This window comes from Centruroides sculpturatus, unplaced genomic scaffold (genome assembly GCF_000671375.1).
Source record: "Centruroides sculpturatus isolate CEXI.00-Female unplaced genomic scaffold, Cexi_2.0 scaffold315, whole genome shotgun sequence".
NCBI classification, from domain to species: Eukaryota; Metazoa; Arthropoda; class Arachnida; order Scorpiones; family Buthidae; genus Centruroides; species Centruroides sculpturatus.
In genome coordinates, this window is record NW_019384544.1 from 549,564 (window position 1) to 570,994 (window position 21,431).

A 21,431-nucleotide genomic window follows, 5' to 3' on the forward strand; every position below is an offset into this window, starting at 1 on the left:
TAAGACAAAATTGCAACTTTTTAATATGTCAAAATAGGAGAAAGCTTAAGTAACAGCACATGTAAATAAACTGTTGAACTTAAAACGAACAGTACATACTAAGTCATTAAAGAAAATAATAAACTTACACATAAGTTATGTGATTAACGTTATACAATCTTATTTATTGCAACAACTTAAACTGTTACGACACTTTGAATTGCACAAGAGTCCCTTGCTTTTACAACTGCATTTATTCATGGAACACTTCTACAATGACAGTGTGTATAGCCTTGCCCTCCACTTTTCCGATTACTTTGGCTGCTTCTCTCTGCGATATTTCTTGAGAAGAAATCTCATCTATGGAAAGTAACTTTTCTTTACAAATTACGAAATGATTATGAGTATAAAGCTGCTTGAGGGTACCATTTTTCTTTGCTAATTTATAAAAGTCTGAGTCTTCTATTCCGCCAACACATTTCGGCCATCTATACTGCCATGGTCGACATCGGGGACTTGTATTCGTACGGTATCACCAATTTAAGCAGAAGGAAATTTTCTTTTTGAGGTTCGTAACATTTTCATTGCTTGCAGTAGAAGATTCTCTTTTGCGGCTGCTCTTTTTATAGACATAACTTCGTGTTGTTCAGTCAGGGCTTGATATGAAGATGTGGTGGGTTGCAGCTCCTCTTCAATATTTTCCTTTGGAATATGGTATTCGTTACGACCACTGCTCAAATTTTCTTCAAAAGTATTAACAATTTCTTCGACCTCCACCGAAGCTTATCTGTGCTTGTCGACATACACCGCCGATTGTTCGAATGTATAATAATATAACCAAATACTCGGTCTTTCACTGACGTATTTTGTGTGTGTCGACATTCACCGGAGAATATCGACATTCTCTAATTTCGGTCTTTCACAGTAACAGAGTTAAATAAACTCAAAAGCAATGAAACCAAACGTAAATAATCATAAGCAACAATTTAGTAAAAAATAATACTTTTATTTAAAATCATTATCAATATCTTCCGATAAATTTTTTATACGAAAAAGAGAAATAATCTTATTTAGAGTAATTTGTTCTGAAAAGTTATATTCTATTGCTTAATGTAAAATAATTATTTCAAGCAATAGTGAATTATGACATCTAAAACCTAAATTCATTATATTGTTCATTTGAATTACATAATATATATACAGTATATGTGGGATTTAGAAATATTAGAATGGGTTAAAAATAGTAAATATATTTAAAAATAAAATTTTATTTTGAAATAATAATAAAAAAAAATCTTACTTTAAAGAACTGGACAAACTTTTGACTCTAGGTCCTTCTATTGTCTGTCTAATAGGAGTATGAAATTCAATCATAGATTTTTCTTCTATTGGAGTAGTTATTACAGGACTAGGCGACATTAATGATTTGCTTTGAGTTCTGCCAGCAAATAAAAGATCTTCAGGAGTAGCAGCTTTCTTCCTTGCCTACAGAAAATTTAAGATATGCAAATTTTCCGTTTACTATGGCATTAGGTAAAAAAAATTTTGATTTTTAAACAAAACCAGGGATCAATATTTTTATACAAAAATTTGCTCAATAATATATGAACTGTTTTAGTCATCATTTATCCGACAACTAATTAATTTTATTATTATTTTTTTGTAAATCTTGCCTTTTGATCAAAGAATATTGATACGAAGTATAGAGTTTAATCTCTTTCAAGTTATTGGACGGCGATAATATTGAAAAAACAAAAATATGTATTTTACAGAAATCAGAAAACATTAATCTGATACTTCAAGCTCTGGCATTACAACTAAACTAATCACAATTGCATCAATCCATATTTGTGCAAGGACACTAAATTTTTCATTAATTCCAACACATGATCTATGTTGAGTCCAAAGGAAACTTTTTCTCATTATTTTTACAAGTGCACTTTTAAGTTCTTTCCTTTTCTAAGCAATAGTAACAGAGATTAAAATTTATTAAATTTGCAGGCTAGACATATAAGTTTTGTGTCTACTTACTGTTGTTTAGCATACTTTTCCTGTTAACAACGAAATCCTGTTAGTCCTGTATTTAACTCTTTTCAAGAGAAAATATTTGAATCAAAATAATGTGACTTCTGGCCCAAAGTGGAAGTTTGTATATAGTTAATCAGTGTCTCCTGACCCTAAGCTTTCCATATCTGGTCCCGACTTTTATCTACCTAACGCCATTCTCGAGATTAAGGAAAATCATACAGCAGACAAACAGACGGAAAATAGTGAAAATTTATAGGTCTAGAATTTTTTCAAATTGCAGCCCAAACAAGATTACTCAGCAGAAGGATGAATGAAAGCATCCTAAAAAAAGCTAAAAGCTCTTTAAATCATTAGGTTCCCTCCTTTAAAAGTGCAGTTTGAAAAGCATTTCTTTTTTTCCTTTCAAAGGTTCTTCCAATAATGGTTGAACACTTTAGTATAAAGAGACAAAGACGTTACCTTAATGAAAGGTTTTATTCGTGTCTAAAATGCACGACTGTTACGTATTCAAATACAACAAGAAACAGTGCTGCCAGTCCAAGAGACTAACTACTGCAGGGAGAATGTTGCTACACTGTGACACTACTACATTGCTCATCAAGATTAAATTTTTAAAATTTTCTTAGGAAAAGGTATGTGGAATGTTTGCCACTTCCATTCACATTTCCTTCAATGCTTACGAATAGCACTGAGACAGACTTCCTCTGAGACCATCTTCTACCATATTTGAGATGTTTCTCAAATTCCATTATGTCTGCAACAGGTTAATGCAGAAACAATGAAAATTCAATTAGTCAAGACACAATGAATTGGATCAATCTAGAATAAATCAATATATTGGAGTGACTAGCTTGCTCTTTTGATTGCGACCTCATGGAGAGAACTTACTGGGCCTACTTGTGAGATAGGTTTACACAAATAATTACCAATATTACTGAAGTTTTATATATACACAAATTTTATGAAATTCATCATTATCATCTTTTTTGAGGTGCTTTTTAATAGGCTATTAAAAGGTTTGTTTCCATCTTTGATATAAATTTTAAACTGCCCAATTTAGGAGATATAATTATTCACTGCATTTATGTTAAAATTTTCTATTAACACATGAATTTTGTTGTGAATACAATACAACTTTTCCTCTATATTATAACTTACTTCTTTCTATTAATATTTACTAAACTACTTAAATATTGATATCAATTCAAATAAGTACCTTATATTAGCAAGATATAAGTTAAAATATTTAATAATTAATTATCTAATAATAAAGTAAAAAAGAAATATTGAAACCAAGTGTTGTTTATAATAAGATCATTCTATTAAATTGACAAAAAATTTTTATATAAACAAATTGATTACATTGTTTACTAATATTTCTGTTCATTTTATAATGCTTCTGATGATTTCAACTGTTACATTACACATAAAATATATGGAATATTACCTCGGTTAAATTGCAAGATAAAATTATAACTTACTTTGTCTCTTCGATTTGTCACGTCGGTTGCCGTCGGAGGAAGAGAATCGGCTGCACTGCTCCTGTTCAGAAGTCAGAAGAGAAAGGGGGAGTGAAAATGAAGATGAATGAGGCAAACAGAAGGCAAAACTTAAACAGATCTAAATATGCATGCTTTCAATTTAAAATCACAATAAGTAATATATTATGCTTAATATGGCTATTTACACATTTATTCTTATAATTATAATACCTGCAATATGAATATAGAAAATAAAAATAGGATAGAATAAAAAGTAAAACAACAAGAAATATATTCCTTTATAAATCAAAGATACAATGCAAAATAAATAAATTTAAATAATTTAAGATTTAAATAATTTTTTTATAATTAAAAGAACATGCAAATAAAATCAGAAAATGGAAAAAAGATAAAGGGAGAAAAATTATAAAAGCAAATTAGTTATTATTCGAGGAAAAAGAAATAATAATGTTAGAAACTTATTAAAATAATATGATATGTATAGAAGCATTAAAAGAAAATGCATGTATAGTGAATATTTTCTATTAAATTTAATTAAATAATCGAAAATGTAGAATCAGTTTTGAAATATAGAAAACATAATAATATTTATAAAAGTAAATATTTTTTTTAAATTTAAAATTCCATTGTCAAAAATAAACGTATCAACTATAATTAGAATAAAAAATAGAATATATGGTTATCACATGCTGTTAAAATTTTGTATTCTGTTTTTTAAAATTTAAATAACAGTTCGCCAATTTCTATAAATATTAATAGAAATTATTAAACTGTTATTTAAATTAATTAAAAAACAAAATTCAAAATTTTAAGATTAAACAAACAGGTATTTAATACATTTTTGTATAAATTGTATTAATAAGTTACGCAAAATAAAAAATAGACAAAATATATAAATTTAAATAAAATACGTAAAACTAAAACAAATTTTTGAAACATTAGAAGACTTACATAAAAAATATAATTTTTTTTCGAGCTGTTTTCGCTGTTAAGTCTTCTAATGCTTTGAAAACAAAGATACAGTCGATCCCCCTATAACACTGTTGATTTTTCCGTTTTATATGAATTCCATGTTGTACGAGTCACTTAGATTTTACAAATACGTGAGCTGTTCACAGCCCGGCACATGTATTTGTAAAATCTAAGAGACTCGTACAACATGGAATTCATATTAAACGGAATTATCAACAGTGTTATAGGGGGGTCGACNGAAAAATCAACAGTGTTATAGGGGAGTTGACTGTAATCCCGTGTGATGTCATTTATTCGTTAAAAAAAAAATTGTCAAAATTTTGTTGTTTTTTTTATAAAAGTTTGATAAAATGTACTGAAAAAAATTTTATTTGCAGAATTTTTCCAGAAAAATCATATATATAAACATCTTTTATCTAATTTTTTCTGTTTCAAAAATTTCTTCTCAATCATTATTAACTGAGTTCTTCATATCAAATTCTTTTCCATTAATAAGTTTTTTTCACAATTTTAATTTATATATTTCTTAAATTTTAATAAATTATTATTTTTCAACATTAAAACTTTTTAAAAATGGTAGAATATCTACACCGGAGTACTGTAACAAAAACACGTATCTATAAACCTTTTACCGGTGTGCGTTTCATCACACTCTACAATAAACTTACAAACGTTTTTGAACCGTTACGGTTCTTCTTCTTAAAACTTTTTATTATATATAGACGCTCAACTAAATATTATCCCGCATAATCTTTAACATAAATTATCTCTCAACAAAATCTTAGTAGCTGTAAGTATACAATTTTCAGATTTGAAAATAGTTATAATTTATTAAGAAATTTTTTATAAATAATATTTGGCCTATTATGATTTATTCAATCATAATTTTTCTTAGAGATTTTTAAAATTTATTATTATTTAATTCATCTTAAGTGATATTTTATTATTTAAAGCCATAGAAATTTTATTTGACTTTATATACATACAGGTATCCCTCATTCGACACGGTAGTTATGTTCCGAAAAAGTGCTGTGTTATGCAAACCAAAAGACTAAAGCAAAACATGGGGTTAGATTCCTAAAGTTAACAGAAGTATACTATTCTTTTCCATCACTAAGGGAAATATGTTTATTAAAACAATCAATACTTTATTTCCAATCAATAATTAACTAACAAGCACAATTAAAAATAATATATTACACATTATCTGGGCTTTTTTGTTGATCTTGGTCAGAAATATCAGCAATGTCTTCATTTTTCATATATTTACCATAAAAAATTTTATGGATGACAAAATAAAAATACGTTATTAATTGAAAATTTGTTCTAGGGGCTCTCATTTGTTCAGTCAAGTATGAGCAATTTTTCTCCAGAATTTGTGTTCGAATATCAAATTGTTCGAGTGTGAGTCCCCGGAAATAGCCCCCGCAAAAGGGAAAGATACAAGAAAAAAAAAGTTTGTTAAGTTAAATCGTCAAGAAAGCAAATTATATAAGTATCGAATCAGCGATACCGGACTTTGACGTCAACGCTCATAAAGAATAACGGGAAAAACAAAATTTTAGATATAAAAGAAGAAAATTTAAAATATTAAAGTTAAGACGCAGTTTAGAAAGCAAAACGAAACTAGAAAAAAATAACAAAAAGAGTAAGTGTCGTAGTCAACAATTAAACGTGATCAGATTTGAAAAGATGGTGTCCGATAAACCATCTCCAGCCGACCTTTCCCGCAAACTTTACGAAGCTCTATTTACACCTGGAGACAGGTGGATGACCAATTGGAAAACAGTGATGTAAGATCTATCCAATTAGTAAGAAGCTGATCGCAAAAACCCTATAAAAACGCAAAATTCAAGGACAACAAGACTTCCACTAAGACTTCCACCAGGACTCCCACCTAGACTTCTGTTGTGTTCATATATCTCCGCTTATTTTTGTACCTCCGTTCTTCTTTTTGTGCACCGACTTTAGAGACTTTGAACTTTTTTCTCTCAGCACTGTCCAGGGGCCCCGACGACGCTAGACCAGATCGCTGCCGAAAACCCTCCAGCGTAGGACCAGATCGACACCGAAAACAACTTACGAAGACAACCCGAAGTTCTGAACTTAAGGACCTTTGCCAACAAAAAATTATGTAAGCATTATCGTCCGGAATAAACGGTTTACCTTTGTAAACACTTGTCTTTGCTGCCTTCAAAAACCGCCACCCACATACGCTTAGACCTTAGACCATCCCAACGGTAGGGAATAAAAATCTTCCCCCCCAATCGGCGTTCTTACACGAGTACCGAGATACTGCAGTATTTTGTTCATTTTTATGAATGATTACTTACCTACAGTTTATAAAAATTTAATAACACTTACCTAAAAATGTTTAAATAAAATTTAATAAATACAAAGATTAATCTATAAAACCAAAACATGACGACAGTTTGAAAACAATGTCAACAATACCTGGTAGACTGGAAAGCTAGGACAAGGAAGAAAAAACATTGCACTATCAGTTTTCATTAAACCTGATGAATAAATTTTAATAAATATTGTAAAATCCATGGACAGATTTGTGATGACACATATGTTTTGCTTGAATAAAAAAATGTCAAATAAAGGAGTTTGCACCTAAAAATTGTGAAATTTTGTATGGATAATTTCCTAAATTCTCGAACCATTCTAGAGTGAAACAGTGTTGTAGAAGTGCCATGTTGTACAAGGAATACCTGTACATACAAGCCTATTATTCCAATTTAATTAATGTTGATTAATAAATTTTAATAATTTATTTAGAATTATTTTTGATTATAATAAAATTAATTACTTAAAATTTTTAAAAATCTAATACTTACGTATCTATAGGAGATGTAGACCTGGAACTGGCCATACTCTCTGCTTGTTCTATACGATAAATAATAATATATTCGCCATTTTGAAGGATAAACAGTAAATGTTATAAATTATATTCATTTTCATACCATGATCAACAGTTGTCATAACAAAATTATACAGATCTTCATTTGCTTGATGTAATACATGTTGTAATAACTGCTGTTGGACAGAATTACTTTCTATAACTTGCTTCAATTTAACTTCTAATTCTTTGATATTAGTATCTTTCTGGGTAACTTGGAAGCTCTGTTGGTGATAAAGTTTTAATCAGATTATTTAATAAATAGGATATATAATAACATGTAACTTGCATCTTAAATTATAGTTTGCCATTAATATTAATAATCAATCATGTTTTTGCATTTAAACATTATATATTTAAATAAAACAATAGAAATGAATACTATGATCAAAGTTACTTCATTTTTATGCCAGGATTGATGCCAATAGAACTCCGAGAACCTGTGTCTCAAGAATTCCAGAGACTTCAGACATCATCTATTAAAAACTTTGATATTGTTAACATTTCTGTCAGTAATATTAATATTGATGACATTTGGCCTCAAGTGTATAACAACTGTTGTTGGTGAGTATATATGTTACCGGCCAAACCCGATTTCAGGCCAAACTAGTTTGTCCTAGGCCGAACTGATTTAGAATTACTATTTAAGTCAGGCCTGGCCAACCCAAATTGTTTTGCAGGCCACTTTGATCATGTGTAACATTACAATGGGCCACAATTTAGGCAAACATACTTTAAAAAAGTAAAACAAATACAAAATGTATAAGATTTCATTGTTATATCAAGAGTTCGTACTTGCACTTGCACATTATAACAATGACACATGCAAATTTTCATTTATTTAATTGTTTTGGCATACACAAAACGGAAAACGAAAGTTTTAATAGATATATAATATCGCTTAGTGGGCCACACAATTTAATGTGACGGGCCGCAGGTTGGCCAGGCCTGATTTAATTATATTAATGGTTAAAATAAAATCAAAAGTCAATCAATTAGATGAACAATATTTATTCAAGCATAGTCTACTTAATTATAAAAAACGGTATTGATTAGAAGTGACACAACACTTGTACAAAACTATAAAATAAAAATAAGCTAATCATTACTTATCAGTTTGTATTTTTTTTTATTAAGCCATGAACTTTTAAAGGTAATTAACTTTCAAAAATATTTTCAAAAATTCAAACGAAATAATAAAAACAACTTTTAAAGTCAAACTAAAATTAAAAATGAACTTGTTTGTGTTTCTTAGTGTAACATATAAAATATTTTATCTTTTATTTATTTTTACAGGGTGGTTTAAGTGTACCTAGGTAACCTCAATGGCGGCACTTTGGACTGTTAGTGCTCCCAGCAAACTTCTCCTGAAGGAGAGCCGCCAGCAGGCTGCCCATTGTTTAACATCACTAGTTATTGATTCACGGTAGTTCTTGAACAAAAGAAAAAAAAAGAAACGTCTACTAAAAATGTAGTTAACCTAACCAAACCAGCTAACTGAAGCACTGCCATATGAGTTACCTAGGTACACTTTAACCACTGGGTATACTGTGGTGGCATTTCAAATTACACAAAATCATTTTTTTTTACACTGGCACCTATTTGTAGTACATAAATCAGTTCAGCCTAGGACAAACTAGTTAAGCCTAAAGTATCTAGGCCAAACTAGTTTGGTCAGTAACATACATAATTTTAAAATATTTTTGGATAATTTACAAAATGCATTTAAATTATTTTCCCATAAAAAATTATGTACTTAGTTTAAGATAAATTTTGTAATCACTTACAAAAGGAATTAAATTAATTTCTGAATAATTATTTGACACAAATTTAATTAATAATTAAANAAAAAAAGCCAATTTTTATGTTTATAAAATATTTTGAATGAAAAATATTAAAATATGTACAAAATAAATCATTTTGAAAACTCTTTTTTATTATTTATCAAAAAAAATATAGTTCTGGCATAAACAATGTTAAATTTTAACTGACTTAATTTTGCGAACGCATCTTTTTTATTTATATGGATATCTTAAGGTCAGTTTTTGCGCTAATGTTGCTAATGCACCATTTGAGTGAAAAAAAAAATTGTTAAGGAAAAATTTTCTGTTAGCGAACCCTTTGTTAAATATTTTGAATATCACCACTGGGTTTAAGTGTACCTAGGTAATCCCAATGGCGGCACTTTGGACTGTTCGTGCTTCCGGCGGACTCCTCCCAGAGGGAGCCGCCGGCAAGCTGCCCATTGTTTAATGTCACTAGTTATTGATTCACAGTAGTTCTTGAACAAAAGAAAAAAAAGGAAACATCTACTAAAATGTAGTTAACCTGACCAAACCAGCCTAACTGAAGCACCGCCAATGGGGTTACCTAGGTACACTTTAACCACCGGGTGTACTGTGGTGGCATTTCGAATTATACAAAATCATTTTTTTTACACTGGCGTCTATTTGTAGTACATAAATCAGTTAGGCCTAGGTAAAACTAGTTAAGATTAGTGTTTAGGCCAAACTAAACATTTTATCCTAGGCTAAACTAGTATATCCTGACATGTGTAGGATAAACTAGTTTGGCCTGAAATCGGGTTTGGCCGGTAACATATACATTATCTAATTTAAAACAACGACAATCTTAGATCAGGTAGACATCTCTGGTTGAGATCAAAGTTGTCATTAAATATATGTCAATGTCAGCATTTCTTGCAATCAGAAGGGATCTTTAATTTTACTTAGAAACATATGGGGAACCAATTGAGTCATGAGAAGAAAGGTACAAAACCAAAGGGAATGTTGAATCAAGAAACCCAATGTACATAAAAACCTGTGTTCCAAGGACACCTGGTACCCTTTTGTACAGTTTCCATCCTGCCTGCTCTTTGACTGTCCATTTGCTTAGTGTTCTGTCAATTCTTTACTTTTCCACCATTCATGCAATTCACTGAGCCTTTTATGTTATTGTTGACTGAGGATTCTTTGGTGGTGTGATCTCTTACCAGTATCTATTTTTTGGAGTTCTTCTATGAATATTTGTCTTTACAATTTGAATATATCAAACCTTCTTTTCTACAAAGTATGACTTGACAATCTCTTCTGGAATAATCCTCATAAAAAAAGATAGGTATCGTCATCTCTAGACTTATCATTTTGAAACTTTTGCATAGTACTGTTGTAAAAATTTCATTATTAAACAGGTACTGTATATATGAATGAATACTGTTTCTTTCTCTCTTGAATAAATGGTATTTTAAACAAATCTTCGAGTCATCTCTCATCCTGAATTTGTGCACCCACATTCACGACACTTATGCTCATGTCAGCTTGTCATGGACCTTCCAATCAAAAATCATAAAAAAAATTTCTTAACTTCAATATCTAATTGGGTATAAGTTTCTGCATCCATTGATATGAAAGGAAGAAATGACATGAGTAACATCAAGCTTTGTACTTTGATTGTTTTTATCTTTGAATGATTTCCATTATTCATACAAAGACTCAGTGTATTTTGGAACATGCTAGAGGTAGTATCAAAGAATAAATCTGAATGATACAAGATGAAAAGTTATATCATATCATATATATATTGCCGCGGATCGCTCGTCCCACTGTGTCATTCATGGGTTAGAGGTTAGCGGCTTCACCTATCGAGCGAAGGTCTCTGGTTCAAACTTCATCGATGCAGGTTTTTTTTTTTGTGGGTACGTTTTCCCGGTCTGAGAACATATGTAAATACTAACTAATTACCATGTTTCTACCATGCCTCTGTAGGCTATAACAGCCAGTTCTCAGGCTGAGAGGGTGGCTTGTTCTCGTACTGCAAGCTGCAGGAGTTGTACATTGTCTGAGTTAATAAATACCTTTGTGTTCCTAACGACTGATTGCCATTTGTTCCCGCGACAATATATATATAATAGTAAGATATCTAGGATTTGACTTACCGTAAGATTTTTCAAATCTTAGAATTTGCTATCAGAGTTGACAACTCTTGAATTTGCCAAAAGACTCCTGGACTTGGACAAAAATTTTTAAATTCTTCAAATTCTGAATTGAGACCTATTTCTTCTGAATTTACTCAACAAAACAATCAACTTTTGGGTTATATATTAAAACAGACTAACAAATTGGCAACAAATTTTGATATGTTGCTGAGAGTGCCAGTTCATAAACAGCTATAAATGCATACATAACGTCAACTGCTTTTATACTTTATATACCATAAGATTGGTAAAATTTAACATATAATAATATTTTGTAGTGTATATTGTTTGTGAAAATTATGAATTATTGTACCATATTTACTTGCACATAAGACGATCTCGTATATAAGATGAGGTATGACTTTAAAGATCAAAATAAAGAAAATTAGAATTATTAATACAATTCTAATTTTATTTTGTTTAATCACAAATAAAATATTATCAAATGCATGTAAATGCACACATTGTCCTGCAAAAATTACTGGCATTTTAAACTTTATGGAAAAATCTTGTAAAATCGACAACATAATTTGTTCATGTAAAGCTGGACAATTGGAAACCTATTATGCCGATTTTTAACAGTCGAATCCACACTTATGAGTTTCTCCGAATCCTGATTTCCGAATAATCATCTGTTTTCATGTGGGAATGGATTAAAACTTATATCCCCTGTGTGATTTTGGAATTTCAATTCAAAAGCTTTGCTTTTTCCTATTGCTATTCATCTTTACTCCTGACAATACACAAGTGTGGGGCTCTGGAAATGGGCTGGAACCGTACTAAAAATAAAAAGAAAATAAAAAGAGAAAATGTAAAAAACGATTTAAACAAAGGTTATAAACTTTATGTCCATATAAGGACATGTTTGATGGAATTGTTAGAAAAGAGAGAATCTCATGTTAAAACAATAGGAGAATAATGTAAGTCCTAAGATCAAACGTCTTCAATGTGGATCGAATTGTCAGTCGGTGTTGACTCATCCCGCAATCTGGGTTCTGGTTTCGTTACATTTTGTAGCAAGTGAGGACCAATCGGAAAGCAGAGGTGAGTTGGAATTGACCTATTGGAATGTTCAATCTGGGGCTGGGAAAAAACATAAAAAACTGAATTTGGCAAAAACAGGGGCTTCTCTTTCATGCTTTTGGATGTGCTGCACCTGCCTTGAAAGGAATATTCTCATTGTGAACTAAGTGTCCTCCCGCCCCAGGACCATCGACTACTGCAAAAACATCAGAGAACTTTCCTCTTTGGACCTCCATCATCAGGAACAAGGGACCCAGAAGATTTGGTCTCTGCCACCCATTTAAAGTGTATTATTGTTGTAAGATATTTTTTTTTTTGGTGTCATAATAAACTGGGTTAATTTCTTGTAACTGTGGAGTTTGTCTCTGTGCCAAATGCACCAAATCACACTTCAGAGCAACTCGGACATCTGGCGATTTGGCAATCTCACACAAGAATGATTGAAACAACCCAGATAAATAGTTTTGTTTTTAAACACCAGAGGGTGAGCATCCAGTAAAAAATGAGAATACATGGTTCACAAAAAATTATTGCAAAAACACAAAGAATGTTTTGCTTACGTGTATAGGACAACCTAGGTTTTTGAAGCAGTGAAAAATGAATAAAAGCCACATCTTATATACGAGTAAATATGATAATTGTCACATAATTACTCAGAAATAATAATAATTTAGTTCCACACTCAGAAAATATTTCTCACAATGAAATTATCAGACTTTTAAAACAAAGTTATTTGCAGGATTTCTAAATAATAATGAAATTTAGAGAAGATTTTAGTGGTTTATCATTTTTGTTATAGTTTGATGTAAATGATTTCTTTACAGTTGTTACTGACACATTATTCTTAAAAGTAAAGTATGTTCAATTCTAACTAAGTTAGTATTATTTATTACATCTACAATAGAAAGTGTCACAAGACATCAAACTTATATTTGTTGATTAATAAACTAAGTAATTTGCCTACTACTAATTTGGGTAATCAAGCAAGGACTAAACTGGAGCTACCCAAATTTAATAACAGAATTGCCTATTTTAACTGTGTTTATTTTTTAACAGAATAATTGTCTCCGATAACCTTTATTTGCATGCACCCATTTGTCAAACTCAAAATCAATCTTGCTTGCATAAGTCTCGATATTATCTTGACATTTCCCGTTGACTTTATTTTTAAATATATAATAGTGCCATTGATAATATGAGCAATGTTGAACATATTTTAAATATACATTTTTAAAAATGTAAGTGTGTTAGTAAAGAAACATATGATTTTGTAGAATGTATTATACCTTTTCTAAATACATTTATTTATTTTAGTACACGTATTTCATATTTTTTGTAGTGTATAGTTTTAAATATTTTTGGATTACAGTAGAGCCTCAATTATCCGACTCAATTGGGGACTGGGGTTGGTCGGATAATTGAAAAGTTGGATAACCGAAAAGTATGAAAAAATCCATTATTAGTGTAGTATATTATTATATCCCATATAATTAGTATATTAGTATATCGCTATTAACCTACTTCGCGTTGAAGTTTCATCGATGTTAAGCCTAACAAAAATTTTTTAAAATAATAATCGTCGCTACTGTATTGTTAAAAATTAGAAAATTAAGCCTCGTTTAAATACTGGCTCCCTTTCATGGTCGAATGAGTGTTGCCAGCTAAAACATGTAAAAATAATATTAAAGTAGCTAAGACATAGCCAAATATTGTAGCGCCACATCACTAGCAGACATTTGAAATTTGCCGACTAGGACAGTCGGTTAATCGGGGGTCGGATAATCGAGGCTCTACTGTACTTTTAAAATACAGTAGTATTTTAATACAAAAGTAATTTAGTGTAATTCCTTTTTTTTTATTATTTTATCTTTTGCAAATTTGCATCCTTTGTTTTAGTGTATATTTTTTATACTTTGTATTTTTAAGGAGTTGCTATATTATTTGTTGGGGGGATATTTTATGCCTATGGCATTACCTTTGTATTGATTTAATAAAGAATAAAGATAAAATATATAATTTCTGCAAATATTAAGATGACATACAGACAAAAGCTGAAAGCTTCAAAAACTAATTATTATAATAGTGACATTGTTATGCAAATTAAATCTAACCTGATTAATAGACATATGCAGAAGTTTTTCTAATAAGTATTTGCATTCTTCAAGTTGCATGTTTGATATTAGATTGTTAACATCCAAACCATCCATATCATCCTGAAATCAAAAGTTTAATGAACTTCATTCATTAAATTAAAATATAAAATAAAATTAACTTCAAGAAAGAAAAATACAAAAATTATCAGTAAACTTTAATAGCCTTTCTTGTTTATAGAATTTCAAAATATACCTTTGTTTCTTCCATTTGAACAATACTACTTTGACATTCTGATATATTTTCTTGAATATAATCAATATTGGCTTTCAAATTTTCTACTTGATCTTCTAAATCTCTAAGAGAAGCTTCATCCTGAAATGCAATTAATCTTCTTATCTATTTCATATGATAATAATAATAATATACATATATAATAATAATAATAATAATACATATATATATATAGTTTTAAAAATATTGGAGATTGAGCTATTTCCCACATCACAACAACAATGCATTTATACATAATACACACACACACACCTGAAATATTACTTACTTGTATAAACATGATTACTAATTAAATTATATTTTTGGGTCATACTTTTTTGGTGTTGTGTTTTAATGATGGAGTGGGACCACCTCATTAAAACATCATTAAAAATGCATTATCATTGGACCTAAGTACATTCTCAAAGTTTTAACAGTCTATCTTAGTTAGAAGTTAATGAAATTTGAGTTGAAAAATTTGAAGATATAATACAAAGCAAATTAAATAAAATGTTTAATAATAAAAATATACTGGTAAGAGCATATTTTTGGGACTTGGAAAAATAAGGGCCAATACTCTTGACATTGGTCCTTATTCTTCTGACTTACAGATTTTACATTTAAGACTTTTTTAATATTCAGTTTTATAATTGTAAAGAAAAATTAAATTTAAAATCACAATTAAATTACTAACATGTAAAAGATAAAATTAACTTCAAATACCTTTTTCTCCAAAAGTGCACGATCCTTTTTTTTCATTAGCCTATCTAAGCAATGGCTTAATTTTTCTCTTTCCTATGAAATAAATTAATTAATCTATAAAAATATAAATGTATATATATTTTTTAATGAAATTTCAATATTCAGTTTTATAATTGTAAAGAAAAATTAAACATAAAATCAAATTTTGTTTCTGTTCTTGAATAATCTGTGCTTGAAAAAGAGTTAGTATATACTATGTATCAACTGTATGTAAACTAGACGATACTATATAACTAATAGCAAAGCAAAACGCTTGTATGCTTAAGGCTTTTTTAATATAATAAACAAAATATTTGGATATAAAAATTATTTCTCAATTTATTAAAAGAATGACCACTAATATAAGGTGATATACTACTTATAAGAATTATATTCAAACCATATGTAGCTTGATCATGCAAATACTGCCTATGTGCATTTTTTAGATATCAACTTCCATCTGGTCAATGGCCATTTACAAATTGGCATCTTTCACAAACCATGCTATGTCCTTGTATCTCTGCCTACTCATGTGATCTCTTTATATACAAAATAGCAGCTTTCAGGGCACTCACAAGGAGGCCTTTACTGTAATCACTGTAGCAATATTGAAGATATGATGAAGAGTTACAATATCTGGAAATGATCACAATAAGGCACAGTTATTGTAAAAATTTAGTATAGGATCTTGCAAAACCCTTCACCAACAAGCACCCCAATTTACCAGCCGTACTATCCAATCAGACTCCAGCATGGATCAAACACATACTCCTACCCATTGTGGTGAGCACGTGGTGATGAATGAATTCTCACAAAGAGACAGGAATATAAAACAATAAAACGTGCTTTATTTTACTGTATGAACATATATACAGGAAAGGTTCGTTGATTCCGACCTCCTTGTTCCTCACTTTAATTAAACAAAGGGAACAAACAACACCGATTGTTGTTTCACAGTGGAGTTAAACTTTTCTTTCGCGTAACAAAGGAGACACTTAATTACTAACTTAAAACTACTTATAACTAGAAGTGGAAAGGAAGAACAAGAATTAGAATAGAATGGGAGAACAAGAATGGAAATTTCTAGTAAGGAACGGGTACCCGAATGGTTGACTGCGGTGGTGGCCACTAGATGATTTCGTCTTGGGATTCTTTTCTTCTATGGGGACGGAGCACATGCGAGGACCCAAAGTTCGTCCTTTAGTCTCGGCTTTACCAATGTTCTTTTTCTCTTCCAATGCTATTTCTATCTTTAGTGTTCTTCGTAACCCTTCCGGCCGAAGCAACACCGAACTCGAGACCGCTCTCTCCGACGGTCTTTCCTCCTCCGGTCCAAAGCCAAAAGTGTCCTTATCGTCCCCCACTTGCCCTCTGGGCTATCTTCACTCCTTTGTCCCGAAATTGGGTCACTGACCACCCACATTCAGACGAAAGTTCCAGAAAGTATAGAAACAGAACAAAGAGAAAGGGGAATAGAATATTCTTATATATACATATATAAAATAAAAACAACAAAAATATACTGGTGTACCACCACACCATACATACTTTGTTGTGGAATACAACCAAACCCCATATTGCCTGTACAAAAATAATGCCGACAAACAGGATACTAAGTTAATCTATAAGTGCATCCCAATTATATACAAACTACTCCTCAATGGAAAGGTTGAGTCAGATAAATGTAGAGCTCTGAGGTATATTCTGTTCAGAGGAGGAATGATAGGTTCAGCAAAAACCCTGAATACATTGGTTCCACCAAGTGTTCACTCCATAAATGTCTACTAAAACACCAATATGATATTGAGCACAGAAACACCATCATCCTGTCTGTTTATTCCACAAATAACCATGTACATGTGGATCTTAGTAATCCAGTTATTATCAAACAATGCCATGACAAAGACTATCTCAGAATCCTATAAGCTTTAGAAATACATAAACCTTGACTGAGAGATCACTGTATCAACTACTAAAAACCTCTCATTCATTTGGCAGTATTTTTATGAAAAACCTGTAATATCATTTACGTTTTAATGACCTTTATATTAATTTGCTCTTACATGAATGGTCAGGCTTCAATATATTTGTATTATTTTATTTTATTTGTCTTCAAATTGAAAAAGTTTGGTACCATTTAAAATAATTTTGTACATTTAAATAATGTTCTACTATGCACGCCATTTTGGAATTGTAATTAACTTGACAAAAATCCAATTTGTGATTGAAAATGTTAGTTGATATTAAATTTTAACTGGTGTTATAAAATGTTCTGGATGGTGTGCTGTGTACAGAGGATCTGCAAACCAATACAAAATCACAGTCAAAATTACTGTACAATCAATGTTTTAACAGTGAGATTTCATGTCAGTATACACAAGCATGAAATTTACCAGGTATGTAGTATCACTCTGAAATATCTGTATACATGTTCTTCAGCATAGTGGACAATTCTCTGCTTAAACATAGCTTTATAAGAGATTTGTCTGTTGGACATCGTACACTCAGCTTGCTGTAGTCTAAAATACCATCAAACCATTCCAAAATTGCAATTAAAGCTGAAGTAGTGGAAGGAGTATACCATGTCTACACTGACATTATAATATACAGTAGTACCTCAGGATACGAAATTAATCCATTCCTAAACTGAGATCGTATCATGAAAATGTTGTAAAGTGAATAATTTTTCCCCATATGATTACATGTAAAACCAAATAATCCGTTCCAACACAAAAAACACACTCAAATTAAAGCTAAGTAGTACATTGAAAAAGAATAACTTTAGTAAGGAAAACACTGAAAAATGCATTTTGTAGTTGTAAATGTATAAATAACCATAATAGAATAATAATTGATAAAAAAAGGTAGTTTTATTTGCACTTTACCTTTGAGGATAGACGACGGTGGAGGTGTAAACTGGTGGCAGAGGAGAGGGAGAAGGGAAATGATACTAAAACTTAAATTACATAAGTTATTTTTAAGTTATTGTTACATTAACACTATTTTTTTTATCTTTTCTTTTTTATACTTTTTAAATTTTTTATTCACTGCTTTTTGCTTTCTTTCCTTCACTTACATCAGCACTTTCACTGGATAGAGGTCGCATGGTAAAATATCTATCCAAAGAGGTTTGGCTTTGCCTACTTTTTAAAATGTTTCTAAAATGATTTAGGCAAATGTCATTAAACTGAGCAGCAATACGGCCAGTGTGAACCTTTTTGGGATGTTTCTTTTCAATAAAATCAGTCACTTTCTGATAATATCTCAAGATTTCCTTTATCGAGCGAGATCCTTCCACGACGAAGCAAACACGCGGACTGAGACCGATGAACAGAAGGAACATGTGATCATGGTGGCGAACTAATGTAACGTTGTATGGTGAGTTTTTGTTCGTACCGTGGAGCAAAAATATGTTCGAATTTCATGTTGTATCCTGAAAATTTTGTATGCTGAAGCGTTTGTATCCTGAAGTACTACTGTATCTGAATTGTCAAATAGAGTGAAGAGCAAAAGATGCAAATGAAGCTGCATTAAGTTGACTTTGTGGCTGATTGTAATGCACACATCTTAATTTTTGAGACCAGAAAAGTCCAAAAAAGATGCATATTAGAATTGAAAAAACACAGTAATAAATGTGAAGATCTAAATTTGTAAAATTTATTTAATTAAACCAAAAAATCAGGTTTATTTAAGCCTACGTTCCTTTGCAGAAGGGTCCTGATATAAAATAATATTTAAGGGCAAAACCTTACACAAGGAACAAAACTAGCTTAAAATTATTAAAAATTAACAATGTTACTTATAAAGATGTCATCACATATACTTTTTAAAAATTTCAGTAAAAAAGTTATCAAATAAGTCATAGTAATAGCTACTTTTATTTCAATCATATAATACTTTTTTCTAGTATAAAATTTTAAATTATTTTAGTAATTAAATAATTTATAAGAAAACAATCAATGATTATAAAATATAGAAAGTTACTAAAATAGTTTCTACAAATAAGTTTAATATAAAATAAGATTTCATTTAATTTCTTTTATAGACACAAAATTCAAGTACAGTAGAACCTCGATTATACGGACTAATTGGGTATGAAGGTAGTCCGGATAAGGAAAAATCCGGATAATCGAAACAAATACTTTAATTTGTCTTTTAATGATAATACAACACGTTTTCTTTTCGATGACGTATCGGTAATATTAAAAATAAATACTGTATTTAAATCGTGATCAAATTTTCAAGAAACAAACGTTCGTATTGAATTTGGACTACTACTGACCAACGCTAACAGACTACCTATTGTTTAAAAGGCCCTCTGGTGGCGCAAGAAGACGGATTTTATAAAATAAAAAGCAGTTGAAACTGCATTTTTATGAATAAAAATTTGACAAACTATTTATCGTTTTATGACGAGTAAAATTTTTTCGTCGCGTTCGCGGCTTTTAAGTAATGCATAAACCTTCGAGGCGCGAGGCCCTTCGGACCGCGAGGCATAGGCGGTGGCCCACGTCGTCCATGCCTTACGCCGCCCTTGGTCATAGAAATGATGTAATTTGAATATAAATTATTTATAAATACGTATGTCAAGTTATATTTTTATTACTACGTAAAATATATTTAAGAGTTTACGACCACTGTGCTGGGTGAGACGTTGTTGAAACAAAAAAAGTTATGCATTCCATCACGTACATAAACAGTGTCGTAATTCGCCAAGTGCAAATCAGCAAATTCGTAAAATTTTTGTTTATTTTGAACAATCCGGATAATCAAAAATCCGGATAATGGAGGTTCTACTGTATACTGTATTTATGCTTATTTACTCCATCTATCAGAACCATTTTCAATATAATTTAATGTGTTTTCTAATATTACTTTTTTAAACATTTAATTTGTATAAAATTCAAATAAATTTTTTTACAACTGATAGTAATTAATTTTAATATTTGGATATTAAATTAGGAATTACTAAAATTATATTTTACTTTAAAAATTCACGCTAACTTTAATTCTTATAATAAAAGTATATAAAAATAAATTAACTCATCCGAAGTAAAAAATAGAAAATTTAATATTAGATCTTTCTAATTATAAACATTTTCAATATATTTTTAGTTTAAAGAATCTAAATGTAATATTTTTCAGATAACTTTGTGATTGACCATGTTATAAGGCCTATATGGTACTGTACATACATTAGTACATAAAAAAATAACAGGATATATTTGTCAGTTTTAAAATATATATATATGTTCACTCTATTCCATGCAAACTATTTATTTATTCTAATACATTTTACTTTAAAACATGAACTATGGTAATGTAGCTAATAATTCTTAATTATTACATATATTTTATATTACATTTAGATATAAATCTATTTTATTTAATAGAGAAAGCCTCTAGAATTATACATGGTTAAGAAAATTAATTATTAGAAATTTATTTTAAAAAAAGGCAAGCTGAATAGATGGAATAAATATTGCCAACATACTTGATATTTGCTATCCAGATTTAAATATAATTGTGGAATAAAAAGTATTTGTTTCCTAAGGCATTAGTATACTTACATGCAGCCATCTTTCCATATCTCTTTCAACATTGTATATACTTTGTTTGTTAAGTACTAGCTTGTTAATCTGAAAGTTAATAATATGCAACTAATATATTCAATGCTGATTATTACACACACTAAAGTTAATGAATTAAATGTATCAACCAAACCATCCATATCATCCTGAAATCAAAAGTTTAATGAACTNTCACTCTATTCCATGCAAACTATTTATTTATTCTAATACATTTTACTTTAAAACATGAACTATGGTAATGTAGCTAATAATTCTTAATTATTACATATATTTTATATTACATTTAGATATAAATCTATTTTATTTAATAGAGAAAGCCTCTAGAATTATACATGGTTAAGAAAATTAATTAT

At 30.0% G+C, this 21,431-nt stretch overlaps 1 protein-coding gene across 1 annotated transcript in view; it reads right to left on the minus strand.

Moving 5' to 3' along the window:
• LOC111623461 (kinesin-like protein KIF21B) overlaps positions 1-21,431 on the minus strand; it is a 76,205-nt gene that overhangs the window by 6,319 nt on the left and 48,455 nt on the right. The window contains exons 18-25 of the mRNA XM_023366045.1: positions 21,058-21,147; positions 15,470-15,541; positions 14,729-14,848; positions 14,494-14,595; positions 7,451-7,610; positions 7,325-7,373; positions 3,489-3,549; positions 1,280-1,464 (exon numbers count right to left, since the gene is read on the minus strand). Of these exons, the coding sequence (XP_023221813.1) occupies positions 1,280-1,464; positions 3,489-3,549; positions 7,325-7,373; positions 7,451-7,610; positions 14,494-14,595; positions 14,729-14,848; positions 15,470-15,541; positions 21,058-21,147 (839 nt within the window). The remainder of the gene's footprint in view (positions 1-1,279; positions 1,465-3,488; positions 3,550-7,324; positions 7,374-7,450; positions 7,611-14,493; positions 14,596-14,728; positions 14,849-15,469; positions 15,542-21,057; positions 21,148-21,431) is intronic.